The sequence below is a fragment of the Drosophila busckii genome, chromosome 3R, assembly GCF_011750605.1.
Source record: "Drosophila busckii strain San Diego stock center, stock number 13000-0081.31 chromosome 3R, ASM1175060v1, whole genome shotgun sequence".
NCBI lineage: Eukaryota > Metazoa > Arthropoda > Insecta > Diptera > Drosophilidae > Drosophila > Drosophila busckii.
Window position 1 is genome coordinate 4616092 of NC_046607.1, and position 15004 is coordinate 4631095.

General features: G+C 40.7%; 3 protein-coding genes across 4 annotated transcripts; all 3 read left to right on the forward strand.

Moving 5' to 3' along the window:
- Positions 1–2643: 2643 nt before the first annotated feature.
- LOC108601465 lies at positions 2644–3826 on the forward strand. The gene is made up of 3 exons (XM_017989363.1): positions 2644–3064; positions 3239–3361; positions 3429–3826. Exons 1-3 carry the CDS (start codon positions 2644–2646, stop codon positions 3824–3826), a joined length of 942 nt encoding a protein of 313 aa, XP_017844852.1.
- A 1445-nt stretch (positions 3827–5271) lies between these two features.
- LOC108604592 lies at positions 5272–6650 on the forward strand. Of its 2 annotated transcripts, none has more exons than XM_017994125.2 (2): positions 5272–6334; positions 6399–6650. In XM_017994125.2, the coding sequence occupies exons 1-2, from the start codon at positions 5296–5298 to the stop codon at positions 6590–6592; spliced, it is 1233 nt and encodes a 410-aa protein (XP_017849614.2). In that variant the 5' UTR covers positions 5272–5295; the 3' UTR covers positions 6593–6650. The 2 variants fall into 2 exon arrangements, with proteins under 2 accessions (XP_017849614.2, XP_017849615.2); XM_017994126.2 differs by having other exon boundaries at positions 6403–6505.
- Positions 6651–7728: 1078 nt separating this feature from the next.
- Positions 7729–13388, forward strand: LOC108604591 (neuropeptide F receptor). Its single transcript, XM_017994124.1, has 6 exons — positions 7729–7794; positions 8681–8779; positions 10787–11192; positions 11293–11462; positions 11544–12463; positions 12731–13388. Exons 2-6 carry the CDS (start codon positions 8777–8779, stop codon positions 12744–12746), a joined length of 1515 nt encoding a protein of 504 aa, XP_017849613.1. The 5' UTR covers positions 7729–7794; positions 8681–8776; the 3' UTR covers positions 12747–13388.
- Positions 13389–15004: the final 1616 nt, after the last annotated feature.

The window sequence follows — 15004 nt, forward strand, 5'->3', positions numbered from 1 at the left end:
CCCATTTAAAGCCAATTTAAGAAAGCATTCTTTAGTTCTTTATTAACGGTTTCAAACATAGTTTAAGCTGTGCTTAATTTTAGTTGAGAGGTCTTACGAATCGAATGGAAAACGTTAGTGCTTAAGTTTTCATATTATTTTTAAGCATTTTCTAAGCTTTAATAAATCGTATTTTATTCATTAAATTACTAATTTAAATTTTCTGCCCAAAAGCATTGCGGGTTGTGTCTTGACTAACATTTCCGAGTGTTCAAAGCAATTTGTCATGCGGGACTGTGTCTTGGCTAGCATATAAACTCCGAATGGCAAAGACAACAACCCAGAAATTCGTCACCCTGAAAGTGTGCAAAGGTTTTAATGCTCGGACTTGTTGGGCATGTCATATTTACATAAAGGAGCCCAGCTGCTGGTACTTTTGCTTTATTATTATACATATTACTACATTACTATTACATGCCTATTCTCATACCACAAACTACTTGTGGCAATCACTTGGGCAATTTATTATTAGTTATTTACAACAGTCTATAACTTCGCTATAAACTTCTAAGCTCATTGGTCAGCTGCGTCCGCTTAAGCTATTAATATCCTGTCCGCATGTCACTGTCCGCCTATCGCTGTCGCTTTCCATACGCTGCAGCTTAATGCCTGCTTTATCCGGCACGCCGAAATTGCTGTGCATCGATTTTTTCTTACCAACAATATACTAATATGCATAATAAAAATCAAGCCATCACTGTATGTATATTGAATATCATCATATATATTATGACAAACTAACTATAAGCGCAACATGTAATTCATTGCAACTTTCTATTATTTTAACAGTCTCAAAGCACGTAAGAATTTTGTATTGAAAACTGTGTAATGGTTGACCATTAATCCAGCGATAGTAAGTGGACAATAAGCAATGCTAGTATGCATCTATACTTATCTTATCTGGTGCGTAAATTTTATAGTCCAAGTTGTAATTTTAACGATTGCCAGTTTGTTGCCAAAGGAGATTTCACTGTGAACAAGTGACAAAGCTAACTGTTTGTAGCGGAAGAAGCCATTAATCGATAACAAGTAAGCATCCGTACGGCGCAGTATTCCCAGCAGAAAGGCAAAAGTTTAAGTTGTAGCTAAGGCTGATACCAAAGTCTTTTGTGCAACGTGCTCTCGGCATTAATTTGCTTAATTACTCATGCAACTCGTTGGCATCTGTCGCTCGTAAAAGTAGTTTTGGGCGGTCTTGGCAAATTATGCGCCTCCAAATGCTCGCACGTTTGCGTGCTCGTGATTTAATATGCAGCCATCAAGCCATCGACTTTGATCTGAAGCCAATTATCATTGTTGGCCAGGCTGCTGAAATAAATAAATTTGTGGCAAAGCAAAAAACAATGTTTGCAACAATTGCTCCATAAACTTTCTACACACACCTGCTGCTAGTTAACTTAAATATTTCAGTAAAATTGTCGAGCACTCAGAGTTCAGTGCCAAGGCACTAAGATTACCTCATGGTAATAAACAACTTATGCAGACAGCGGCTGCTTAATTAACTAACAAGCAGCAAGCAGCTACCAGCAGGGGCAAGAATGCAACGCAGTGCTCAGAGGTTACCAGCGTGTCTGTGTGAGCAGCAGAAAATAGTCGACAAACTGCGCCAATTGTTACTTTCACTGGTCAATAATGCAACACACGGCCAACACGAGAGCAACATCAGCACAAATCACAATTGCAACAGCGCCAGCAACAGTCGTAGCAGCAGTAGCAACAACAACAACAACAACAACAACAACTTTCGCGTGCAACGTCTGTGGCATTGTAATTAAGATGACCAGGCTACAGAAGCTATTTCTAATTTGCAACAATTCCAGAGGCACACTTCATTTCAGTTTTTTCTTTTTTGTTTTGCTGAAAATATGTAAATTACACGCTCTGTGCTCAGCAGTATAGACAAATTATTAAACAATAACCAATAGCTACAGCTGTGCATTCAATAGGCCAGGCCTAATCTCACTTAAATGCCTTCGCACTTATTCTGATTGGTATCATTTACAAGAGTCGCTCCGGTTGAGGCTTTGGCGCCAAGGCGTTCCAAACTCTCTTGCCTGTGGATGTGCATGTATGAATGGTATATTGATTGGATTCACTTTCATTTGGTTTTTGTGGCTTTTGCTTTCAGTCGCTCAGTTGGTCGCTGGATCATAATCCATGCGGCCAACGCGTTCCAATTTGCCTCGATCAATGAACGCTTCGCTAAAACTCGATTCGCAGCGTCTTTGACGCTCGCTCTGACCCAGAAAGCGACGCACTCGCATAGCTGGTGACTTTGACTTTGGCCTGCAGCTGCAACACCAACACCAACAGCAGCAGCAATAGCAACAGCAATAGAGGAGCGCAGAGCAGGAATTTCAATTCCGGTGAGTTGAGGCCGCATGCATGTTGCATGAGCATTAGTTGTGGCAGTTGGCGAGCTGACTCGTTAGCTAGCTTGCGGTTTGCTTCATTGGCTCTTTTGTGATAAAAGGAGTAGCTAGGCGCCTTGAGTTTCCATTTGTGTTTCACTCAGCCAACCGTGCGGTGGTGTTCAGACAAAGCGCCAAGTGTTTGCTCAATTACAAAACGACAGCAACAGTAACAGCAACCAGCAACTGGAATATGTCGCCGTGGCGTTGGAGTATCGCTGCCTATGTGGCCTTAGTGCTGCTGCTGCTGCTGCACTACAGCAGTGCTCAAGAACAGTCAACAAATGCGCCTTCATCGCCGTCGCCGCCGTCGACAACTCACAGTGCTCCAGAGACGCCACGTGCGGCTGCTGCTAGCGGCTCCTTGATTGGCAACAGCGATGTCTACATAGCACGCAATCAACGCCAGTGCTTTGAAACGCGCAATCTGGTGTCCTGCATCAAGTACAAAGCATCAAAGCTTATTTGGAAATTAGCCACCAATGGCATGGGCTTCTTCCCTAACGAATATGAACGCGCCGTGGGCACGCAGCCACAGCGCTGGCTTCGATTTGTGCAGCTCGGCGAGCCCGCCAATGACATTGTGGTCTTCAACGATGCCAAGAGCCTGGCAGGTGCGTTCACTTAGCTTCGTCGCATGGGAAAGTGGCCATCCAAGGCAATTAACACATGTGCCAAGAGATAGTTGTGCTGGTTTTCTCTGTTGCAAGTTCATTGCTCAAAGTGCTGCGCATGTTAACTTTGCATATATATTTAATTAGAAAATGTGCACAACTTTTTATTTCCAGGTGACAGTGAACTGCTGCGCATATACAAGTTTCTCAAGCGAGCGGTGGAGACGTTTGGCCGCAATCATGGACTGCAGCTGGCGCTGTCTAATGAATCAGGCGCTCGCGTCTTAGATGAATCGGGTGAGATATGATAGCAAGCATAGCATAGAATTTATTGTAGGCTAACTAACAGTTGGGCATGCTACAGATGGGCGTGGACATCGCAAGAAGAAGAAGTGGCTAATCATTTTGCCGCTGATCATATTGATGAAGATAGCGCACTTGAAAATGACGCTGGTGACGCTGCTGCTCGGCGTGCTGGGCATGAATGTGCTGCTGGTGGGCGGCGTGGGCTGGCTGATACATTATTTGAAGTATAAGACGCTCTGCAAGATACATCCGCATCTGGTGCAGTCGCATTCGCATGTCTACGACTCCGATCCGTCGGACTATTCGCAGTTCCTGGGCAGCAGCTTCGCGGGCAACAGCTACAGTCCGTCCAGCGCGCACGAGATCAATGCGGGTGGCTACAGCAAGGATTGGGCCACGAGTAAAGCCTACAACGGCTACAACTATCTGGACACCATAAGCAAGAGGGTACAGTGAAGCTAAGCTAAGCTAAGCTTGCTTGTTAAACGTGCCAGAGTTGTGTCTGTTTGTGCTGCGCTAGTTAAATGCTCATGCTCATTTCCTTGTTAGTTTTAAATAAAATTTAATAAATTATTTATTGTCTGCACACGGCCATTGCTTAAATTATTTCCAGCTCGGCAGCAACAATATTGCAGCAACAATAAATGCGAGCTGCTGTGTTTATTTACTTCTTATCAGTGGCACGCTTTTGTTTACTGAACAATTTGCTTTGCCCACGCCAAGACACCGCCCCCAACTAGCCAGGCTGGAAAATCAATATGTTTATATTGAATGTGCATATATGAAATAAAACTAAACCCAACGACAACAGGCCAACACTACTATCTGCCTACTACATATGTATGTGATTAACTTGGCAAATATGATTTAGATGTTGGCACAACTAACAAACATTGTGAGGCAACATATCAACGCATAAACCTCGTCATAAACTCTTGCTTTTGCCCAATATTGACACACACACAGACATACACGAAAACAGAATCTGTTTTGTAGTTAAGCGGCTAGCAAACACTAACGATAAGCACTTAAAGGCTCTGAGCCGCCGACAGTTAACAAAATAATAAATGTCGCATCTTTTGTTGCAATGAGTTTGCTTTAAATCTGTTTGATTAATCAGGTCCTTTGATTTCAATTAAAAATATCACAGCAATTAGTCACACTCAAAATTGATTGCGCCTATCAAATTCAATATTATGCTAGTCTTTATTTTTATAAATTACTTGAGTACTTCATACTCAAAGTGATGCTGAGTAAATCCTGCTTTGAACCGCAAAAGGCTTGTGCAAAGAATAGTGAGTAGTCCTTCGTTCTGTTGTAATTGTTAAGAATTTTCTAGGTAAGCTCGCCATGACTTGTTACTAGTCTCACTATTTGTATCATATATTATTTTGTAAATAAATCCCGTTTAGTGTCTAATTGTGATCCCAGCCTTATGTGACGCAAAGATTAATAAACATTTTCACTTAGTCATTAACGTTTTTGTTAGTCGGGACTGGCTAAGTAAACCAGCCTTAAGTATTTTTTATATATCATACTCATAAATGTTTAAATAATCTACGTAGAGAGTTGAAACTATACCAAATTTCTATGCAGTGTATTATTTTATAAGCATGACCTGCAACTTGATAAATTATGAAGTGTAATTGCGTTTACATGTATTGCCGCTTGCTGTTCAGAAATATTTCTACACAATCATTGCTTGCGCGACTAGCACAATTCCCTTTAAAAAATGTGCCTTGAGTTAGCTTGGCATTATAATCTTTATTTCAAAGATTGCATGGGTGTATAATAAACAATTATTATATTAGCTTGTGTCATGTGTTTGTCCAGAGAACGATAAGCACACATAGCCTCAAATATAAGCCAAAAGTTAGCAGCAATGCTGTCAGTTGATTTCATTGCATTCGCAGTTGCAGGCTAAAATGACTCCAGCGCCATTGCCAGATTGGTTGACCCAGGAATATATGCAGTCGAAGCTTAGGTTGCACTACAAGGATGACAAGTTGTTGGTACATAAGCTCTGGTCTAATGCGGCTACAGCAAAGGGTGATAATTATGTGGGCATCATAACACGCTTAAACGTGGAATTTCAATTAGCCAATGGCGCAGTGCAGCAGTCGACGTATCTATCAAAGGAAACCGTGCCTGAGGATGCACCGCAGGCAGAGGTATTTGCAGACTACGGTGTGTACCAGCGTGAAATGGACATGTATGAGTTTGTATTGCCCAAGATGACGCAGCTGCTGCGTGAAGTGGGCATTAAGGACAAGCTGCATGCAGATGCAATTGCAGTAGATAGGGAGCATATGATTGTCATACTTGAGGATTTGGCCACACTAAAGTACAGCAATGCAGATCGTGTGCAGCAACTGGACTTCGAGCATGTCAAGATTACCTTAGCCATGTTGGCCAAATATCATGCCGCGTCTGCGGTGCTGAAGCAGCGTTATCCAGCACTGCTGGAACACAATTTCGTCAAAAGCTTTTTTACACGCGGCCTCAAGGGCTATGCTATGGTCTTTCAAACGCTTTTTAAGGCGCTAATACGTCATGTCGAAGCTCAGCCCAAGCTAGCGGCTCGTTACTTGCAGAAATTACAGCACATGCTGCCCAATATTATGGAATACGGTGCACGCTGCTTCGATGTAACTGACACGGACTTTCAGACACTCACACATGGCGACTGTTGGACCACGAACATTATGTTCCAGCACGATGCAGCGGGCAAGCCAACCACAGTCGTGCCCATTGACTTTCAGTTCAGTGTGGTCAGCTCACCTGTTGTGGATCTACTTTATTTCTTTGCCACCTCCCTACAAGAGCCACTGCGTGCGAGAGAGACAGAGCTATTGCAGTATTATCACATCGAATTGCAGCAAGCTCTGCGGCAACTTGCATACAAAGGAAAGTTACCCAATTTGCATGAGTTCTATATGCAGTTGGAGCGCCGCAGATTCATGTGTAAGTTGCTAAGATTAATTTATATATGTACTTAAAATTTTATTTCATGCTTATCACTTTGCAGATAGCTTCTTTTCGTTAACATTTCAATTGTTAATGATTTATAATGGCACTGAAGTGCCAGAGTTTTGGAAATTGTATAGCGATGAGCCAGCGGCTATTCGTATGCAGGATTCTTTTTATGAAGGCGAAAGAGCTCAACACCTTGTTGAACGGTTACTGCATTTATTTGATGTCAGAGGACTGTTAGATGAATAAAAGAATCTGCAGAATCCCAATATATAATTATTTATTAAGCATTTTTTTAGATATCTTATTTGTAATAGGAAAATACAACTCTTTTTTATGTTATCAAAAAGTAAACAAAATATTAATATATTTAATTAAAAATAGCTTTATATGGTACTATTTACACGTCTTGGCCTTAAATAATTAAAAGTTATTGCCAGTTGACGTTATCAGCAGCTTACTTTTACTGCTTTTACAGTTGGCGCTGCCAGATTAAAAGCGTCTACATATACAAATGGCTTAAAATTAATTCTGTTAATATCCGTGAGTTCTCTTAGATTCAGATAATAATTTGTATTCAAATATATTAATGCCTCTATTCATATACAAAAGTGTCCTCATAATTTATAAGCTGCTATATACATTTTTAAGCTGCTTAAATTATGATTGCTTAAGCTTAGAATACACAAATTTTTTATGAGCGATAAGTGTGCGTAGCCTTAAAATAATAGCCTCAAGATTAATCTTAAATAAACTAAGGTTACTTGGATATACTACATGTTTCAATTATTTTGTGTTCTTTTAATAAGTATTATGCATACGCCATGTAGGCTACGGCCTTGCATTGTTTAAAGGACTATAATAATTTATATTTAAGCAATCTAATTTAATTTATTTTCCAATTATATTACCCTTTACAACAAACTTGTTTAGCTACTTAAAATAAAAGCTTTTCAATTTAACAATTTACTTGGTTTTTGCTTGCCATTAGCCCACTGTGGCGGGCTGTTGCCGACAGCTTTTCGCACGGCGTCAACCCCTAATGGAACTGATAAGAAAGCTTTGCACAGCTGTTGGGCCAAAACAAACGCAAAAGCGTTTCGGCTTTCGGCCTGTTGACGTGCGCAGCACGTTCATTCGCAATTTTCGTTCCACGCAGCGTATACGCAACGTGCATACTTTACTGCTGCTGCTCAATCGCTTCAGTCCAAGAGACCTATAAAAGTAAGAACTGTGTATAAAAAGCCAACAGATGGTCGCCGGCTGTGCACGCGTCGAGTTATCGGGATCGTAAAATTACAAGTGAAGAGCCAAAAACTCAACGTTAAGTGCGTAGATAAATTTGAAAAAATAAATAGCAGATATAAAAATGCGAAAATGAAACATATTTTTATAAAACTTTGATGGGGCGTACAGAGTTCGCTCTGGGAAATCACTTCACAAATCAAAAGGTAATTAAGCCAATTGGAAAATGTGTTTGTTTGCTTTTGGAAAAGGTGTGAAAATTCCCTAGAAGCCTCCAACATACTATAAACCACGAAAATCTGACCAAGCGTGCCGGACGCATATTGTTTATACCATATAGAAACGGTCCGCATTTAATTTCCACTTTTTTTTTATCTACGCGCATAAACAAATGTGAGTGGCATTCTAATTAAAGTGAACTATAAATTGTAAAATCGCATCAAAATATGCAACGGAAGTTTAAGCTAAATCAAATTGAAAATAGAGGAAAGAATAAAATGCTTTAATTCAGTGAGATTACTATTTATGTGCGGAAGTTGCAAGTGCTTAAAAACATAAACTAAATCAGATAACTAAATAAAGAAAACTAAAAAAAAGAATGGCATTTAAAGCTGGCGAGTTTAAATAAAACAAACTGTTAAAGTGTGGCACAAATTGCTTTAATATGTGGTAATAGCTTCTGGCAAAAAATATTAAGTTGCTAATTAAAAATTACAAAATCACATAAAATTAAAAATTAAACAAGCTATTATTAAGCTTAAATGTACAAAAATTTGAATAAAATCTTACATAAGCCAACTATTGCTGTTCGTCAGAAACAATGAAAGTCTCTCATTTAAAATGCAGCTCAGAATTCAGTTCAGTGGATGCAGACAAAATTATTCATGAATAAATGAAAGCCTTCTTTTCTATGCATAGAACCGTATGCAAATGTGAAGCTTATAGTTTCAACATTTTTGGCAAAGTTTATACAAAAGCTTTGAAGACAAGTAGCTGCAATTAATTATTGTCGCAGTAGGGACTATGTAGCAATTTACTTGTGCACAGCTGCATTTAATTAGATTTGATGAATGAGACAATTTACAATTGCAGTCCCGCTCTTTGCTTTGTACTTGAAGCTGGCACGCCCAAGCTAAATCGAGAAGCAAAAAATAAAACAATTGGAGGACGAACAAAGAAGCAAGTAACATGGTAAGTTTAATGACAATAAAAATACTTTGAAAGCCAAGTCATTTTTAAGCAGAAGAAGCCATGACAAAGTAGCTGAAAAGTTTAAATGAAATTAGACGCAGGCTGGAAATAATCAAAATGAAAAGTTTGAATATTTATTTTTGTATGGTTTGATTTTTTTCTGTATGAAGCCTTTGGGTCTCTAGCTGGCGTGCCATATGGCAGATGCAATCAATTTGTTTCATATTTGTAAAACCGCACACGAGTTGGTTTGCATGAGCTTTTAATTAAGTTGAGAATATTATTCTGCAGAGCTTCACAACCGCAAATAGAAGCAAATTGTGCGAATTAATTGAGTTTACTGTCAAGTTTGCATAACATACGCAACATTTTGTATTTAGTTCTTGGAAATAATGCTCGTAAAAATTAATCAACTATATTTGTTACCCAAAGGCTTAACAAATTGTATTATGTTATGGCCCAAAACAAACAGCGTGCTGGCTGGAGCCCAAGACAACAATGAATGTAAACCAATTAATATCTAATTTCAATGATTAATGGAAAGCCCTCAGATTTGTGCAGAGAATTCCAGTAAAGTCATTACCACAATTGATATATAGCTGACATCTAAGTATGTTCCTTGGAGCACAAACACATGCACAAAAGAAAAGGTTTTCGCCATTAAAGGGGCTAGTGCAGGAGCAGGTGTTTCTTTTGTACTCTTTGGTGGGGTTTTAAGCCATTCATTTAATGCTAAGTATGTCAGCATGGCAGAGGAAAAAGTCCACGACAAGATTGCTTTTGGCAAGCAGCGACAGTTGACAGTGTGAAAAATTATTCAAATTCATGACAACTTGCCCGAATTTGAAGCTGCTTTACATAATTTTGCTGTCAGCAACTTTGGCTGCAAAAGTCATTTTAAAAATGTTCCAAGCTCTTTGGCTGTAGCTGTGATTATTTATAACGTGGCGCAAAGCAGGACCAGGACATAAAAACCCAATTTAAGGCGTTGGCGTTGGTCAAATTCTTTTGCTTTTCATAAGAAAACTTCTCAAGTTAAGTCATGTTCGTAAACATTTGTGCATGAGTGTTGCTTTGTTCAGCCAATGGCAATCGGAAGAGAATTGCTTTCTGCACCGGAGCGTTTGCCAATTAATATACCAAGTAAAGGACTTAAATCGAATTTGCATTGCCATTTTTGCGCTCTCTCTTTGCTGCTTTTGCTTTTTTGGCGCAAAACCCTTTCCACAACAGAAGTAGTTGTGGGTTGAGGTGGCGGTGGCGGTGGCGGTGGCGGTTGAAACAAGACGCTGCTTGATTTATGTGACGCACATTTATCGTCAATGCAAAATGTAAAGCATACTTTGTGGCGTTTTGAATAACGCAGTCGTTCGTTCAAGTCGCAGCATTATCATCGTTAAATTTTATCGATACACGTGCGCTGTCATTTGCCATCTTAAATTACGTAATTATTTTTAGCTCTCGCAATTTACATTAATGCGCAAGCATTTTAAACGCATAACGTATACGTATGCGTAACGACTTATTAGCCAGCGACAATTTGTATTCTTTAGGCAACAGAGATATATCAGTTTAAGAGCTCAATTTAAATTCTATAAAAAATAAAACGTAGCTAGCTACTGCCCTGCACAGACTACAGACAAGTTGAACAAAGCTCTGCTCTGGCTGTCTCAAAAGCAGTTTACACGTGGCGAAATTATGGCGTCAGAAATAAAATACAATTCATGTCAAATACCGATATACATAGTAGATGCCAAGTTGGTTTACGTACAAGGCAGCACACTGGCACCACAGAAACTTACTGGGATTATGGTCTCTTTTATGCAGCCAACCGACAACCGACAACACAAACACGCTCAGGTTGAGGTACAGGGCTTTGTGCTAGGTTAAATTGGCGTGCACATAAATAATTCACGAAGCTGTCAGTTTGCATAGTTAGGACACACGCAATTTTATCGACGCTTGCTTTAATTTGAGCAGCAAATGAAGTAGTTTACTCCCCCATAGATAAACGATTTGAATCGCTCGACTTATCTGCCCTTGGATGAAGCCGACGATTCAAGTGAAAGATTTCGCGCCTACTGGAAGGACAACAAGTTGGATTTGCTTGAAGAGCGGCGTGAATTGAATTTGCTTTTGAGCAAGCGATTGCCCGATGGGACAAACGATACCATATTGGGCAACGGCAGCTTTAATGCCAGCTACTTTCCGCCGGAGATGGGTCCGGAGTTTATCAAGCAGTTTCTACACAATCGTGCCATAGAGAGTCCCTGGTATCAATTGCTAATTGGCATGTACATTGCACTGATTGTGTTTGGAGCCATTGGCAATACAATGGTGGTGATTGCAGTCCTGCGCAAGCCAATGATGCGCACCGCCCGCAATCTATTTATTCTCAATCTGGCCGTATCCGGTAAGTGAGCGTTTATGTTTGCTTGCCAAGTCTTGTTTAGCGGAACATTAATTCGACATTAACACGTCTGGCATTTTGCTCTTTCTATGGCTATTTTCAGATCTGCTGCTATGTCTGGTTACCATGCCATTAACTCTGATGGAAATTATTTCGAAATTCTGGCCCTACGGCTCCTGTGCCATGCTGTGCAAAACGATTGCCATGCTGCAGGCGCTGAGCATATTTGTATCGACCATTTCCATAACGGCTATTGCCTTCGACAGATATCAGGTGAGACAGTTTACACCCCACTCACCACACACTTTGCCCTACACGGCTGACATGGCGTATACGTGCTTTTTGCCCTCTTAGGTGATTGTGTATCCCACACGAGACAGCCTGCAGTTTGTCGGCGCTGTCGTTATACTCGTGGGCATCTGGCTGCTCGCTCTGCTGCTGGCCTCACCCATGTGGATCTACAAGCAGCTGATCAACAAGGAGATGCCGCCGCTGCTGCAAGAGTTCGGCGTGCCCGAGACAATATCGTACTGCATTGAGGATTGGCCTGTGCGTCAGGGCCGACTGTACTTCTCCATCTTCTCGCTGTGCGTGCAGTACCTGGTGCCCATACTGATAGTATCGGTGGCCTACTTTGGCATATACAACAAGCTGAAAAGCCGCATCACCGTCACCGTGCAGAGCTCGTCGCAGCGCAAAGTGGAGCGTGGGCGACGCATGGCGCGCACCAATCGTCTGCTGATATCGATAGCGATTATATTTGGCGTATCGTGGCTGCCGCTGAACTTTTTCAACCTCTATGCGGACATGCATGGGTTGGCGTTTACGCAGGGCCGGCAGATAGCCTACGCGATTTGCCATATGATTGGCATGAGCTCCGCTTGCTCGAATCCGTTGCTCTATGGCTGGCTGAACGATAACTTCCGTAAAGAATTTTTAGAAATATTGTGTCGTAGCCACGAATCCATTAATGTTGATCTTCACACTAACACGACAGGCAGCAACCTGAAGATCGTACAGCCGCGTCATCGTCGCAAGCAGGGCGCCGATCTGTCCAAGGGCGAGCTCAAGCTGCTCGGCAAGAGCACTGCTTGTGGTGCCACCACCGATGGCGACGGTGAGGTGGATGCCGATGGCATTGTTAGCATGGCAACCACTGAGTTTAACACCGGCCACAACGGTCACAACGGTATGCGCAGCGCATTGACTGAGTCCGTCGTCTCGACTGAGATTCCCCTTGCCAACGCCAACGAGAAGAGCGTACTGATGCCGCGGTAAAGCCAAACCTAAACCTAAAGCTAAACTAAACTTCAACTTCAAGCTGAAGCAGAGATGTTGTGTGTATGTGTGTGTGTTTCTATATATGAAAAGCTGTAGTTGTAGTAGTCCTTGAGTAGTTGCATGCACTTTGCCTGACTTGTAAAATTTTCATTAACTTTTATGTTGCTTTCAAAGCATTTAACCAAACAGCATGCATGCGTTTTTACTAGTGTGGAGTTTATGTTGGCTATTGGTATTTAATTATTTGTGCACATTTGCAGTTTGGAACAATACTAGAGATTGGCAATTAGCAAACTTGAAACGAATGTCAAGCCAACCGCACACTGACAACTTAAATTTCTCTTAGGCCTCACGCCAGCTGAACTTGGCTCTAAGCACAGGCTTGGCCGTCTGCAACAGCAGCTGGGAGTTCGTAATTATTTAAGTTTTTATTTCAAATCCCTTGTAATTTTCAAAGAGTTGTAAGCGACAATTGATGACTGAACTAAAGCAAAGCTGAGTTAAAATTACTACATAACAAATAGTTTGTGCATAGTATGTAAATTGTAAGCAAAGACACAATATTATTTTACGCTCTAATTACCACGTAAGTAGTTACTAAGTACAGTTACTAAGTGACACACACTCAGTGTGTGCGCCCGCATTAGCTTAAGGCCTGGATATATCGAATACCTTGATTTAATTGAACGAGCCCATCAATTAAATTACGGCTAATTTGATAGTCAATACACACACACAAGCATTGTTAATTAATTTATTTGCCATTTTACCGATCTATAAATCTTACTATGTTCCTATTTGCTGTAATTAAAGCAGTTGCAACTCCTCAACTAGCAGTTAAGTAAGTTAAACTATGCTTATTGTTGAATGTCTAAAGTACAATAATATTTATATACATATATATGTATATCTGTGTGTGTATCTCTGTGCGTGTTTGCCAATAATTCTTAAAGTTTGCTTTTAAGCTGAATAAACCAAAACGTCAGTTAATCTACATCAAACGAGTTGTTCTTATTTTATGATTACCAACGAGCCTAAGCCCGCATGTTGGCCACAGTGGTTAACCAGACAAATGAGCCGAGTCACACTTAACCTACGCCTGGCACGTTCAGCTGGAGCGCCAGAGGCAGCCATTTTGTTTGCTCACACCAGGAAATGTTATACAAAATGGCCCATAAAATGTCGCAAATGTGTGCGCTCTCTCTGATTATGTGAGCATAAAATACAAGCACCCGGCAGACATTAAAGCAAGCTGCATATGCTGTTGGCCAAATGAGTGTCTGGGGGCACAAAAGTTAACTGCATTAAGGTGGCCTAAGAAAATATTAAAGTAGCGCACTGTGCGCTATCAATCAATGTCAGTAAGTATGAAAAATATATAAGCCTGCTTTTGTTCCCAATTGGCCACTTTGCTAAGCTCGTCCAGCTGCTTGATTATTACATTTCAATTACGTTAATTGTAATTTCCGTAGCACAAAAAAAAAAGAAACTACGCTGCTTGACCACCCACAATGTAAAAGTTATTATCATTAGCAGCAAAACTTTGCCTACCTAGGTGAAAAGTTGAAAATATTTAATTACAAAATTTCCATGCGGCATGCGTCAAGTTGACAGCGACGTCAGCTTGGAATAACAATTGTTTGTTTATTATGTTAATGTAATAAGGTACAGCGCATAGCATATGGTCCAGCAACTGGCCCGCAAAGACATTAACATTACATAGAAGACGCTCTACGCTCTTCTGCACTTGTCGTGAAAGTGTTTTGTTTGTTTATTTGTTTTGCATGCTGCGGACGCAGACGCTGCTGAGTGATGTCACTGACTAAGTACGAGTCTCAAATTGGAAAGTCCAAGTGTGACAAAAAATAGTGAAGTTTATTATTTAACTTTCTTCATGGGCCTGCTATTGCGTAACTTAAGCGCCTAATGTATATTCTTAAGATTGGCCAAGTGCTAATCAACATAAATCGACGCGCAGGCTTGAGTCTTGGGGCTTAGTGAAGCGTGTGCCAATGATTAGCATATTGATGAGTAAAAGTGAAATTAATAAAATGAAATTAAACGTACAGCAAATCAACAAAAAAAAAGGTTCGCCAAATATTGACATAGTTGTACAAATTTTTTGTTGACCGACTTTGCAGCTAATCCCCAAATTCATCTTCTTGCCCGAGCTAAAAATTCCAATTCAAATTTAAATTCCAATTTTTATCTGCTGGCGCACATCACGTAATAAGTCATTGACAGACACCACCACACCCACTGACAGTCGCAGCATCACAATAGACACACACGCACACACAGACGGATCGACACGTGTGTGTGTCTGCCTGGCTGTGTCAATTTATATTGGAACGCTGGGTGATAAACATATGTCAGTTTCACTCATGAGCGCTTAAAGTACTTTCTTTAGTGTCTGTTAGGCATACAAAGCTTATGTTTAATACACGCTAAATGAATTTTGTGCACTTTCTCATGTGGCGAGTGTGTGGTGAGCTGTGGTGGCTCAGTTGCCAATATGTCAAATGTCCGCCCGC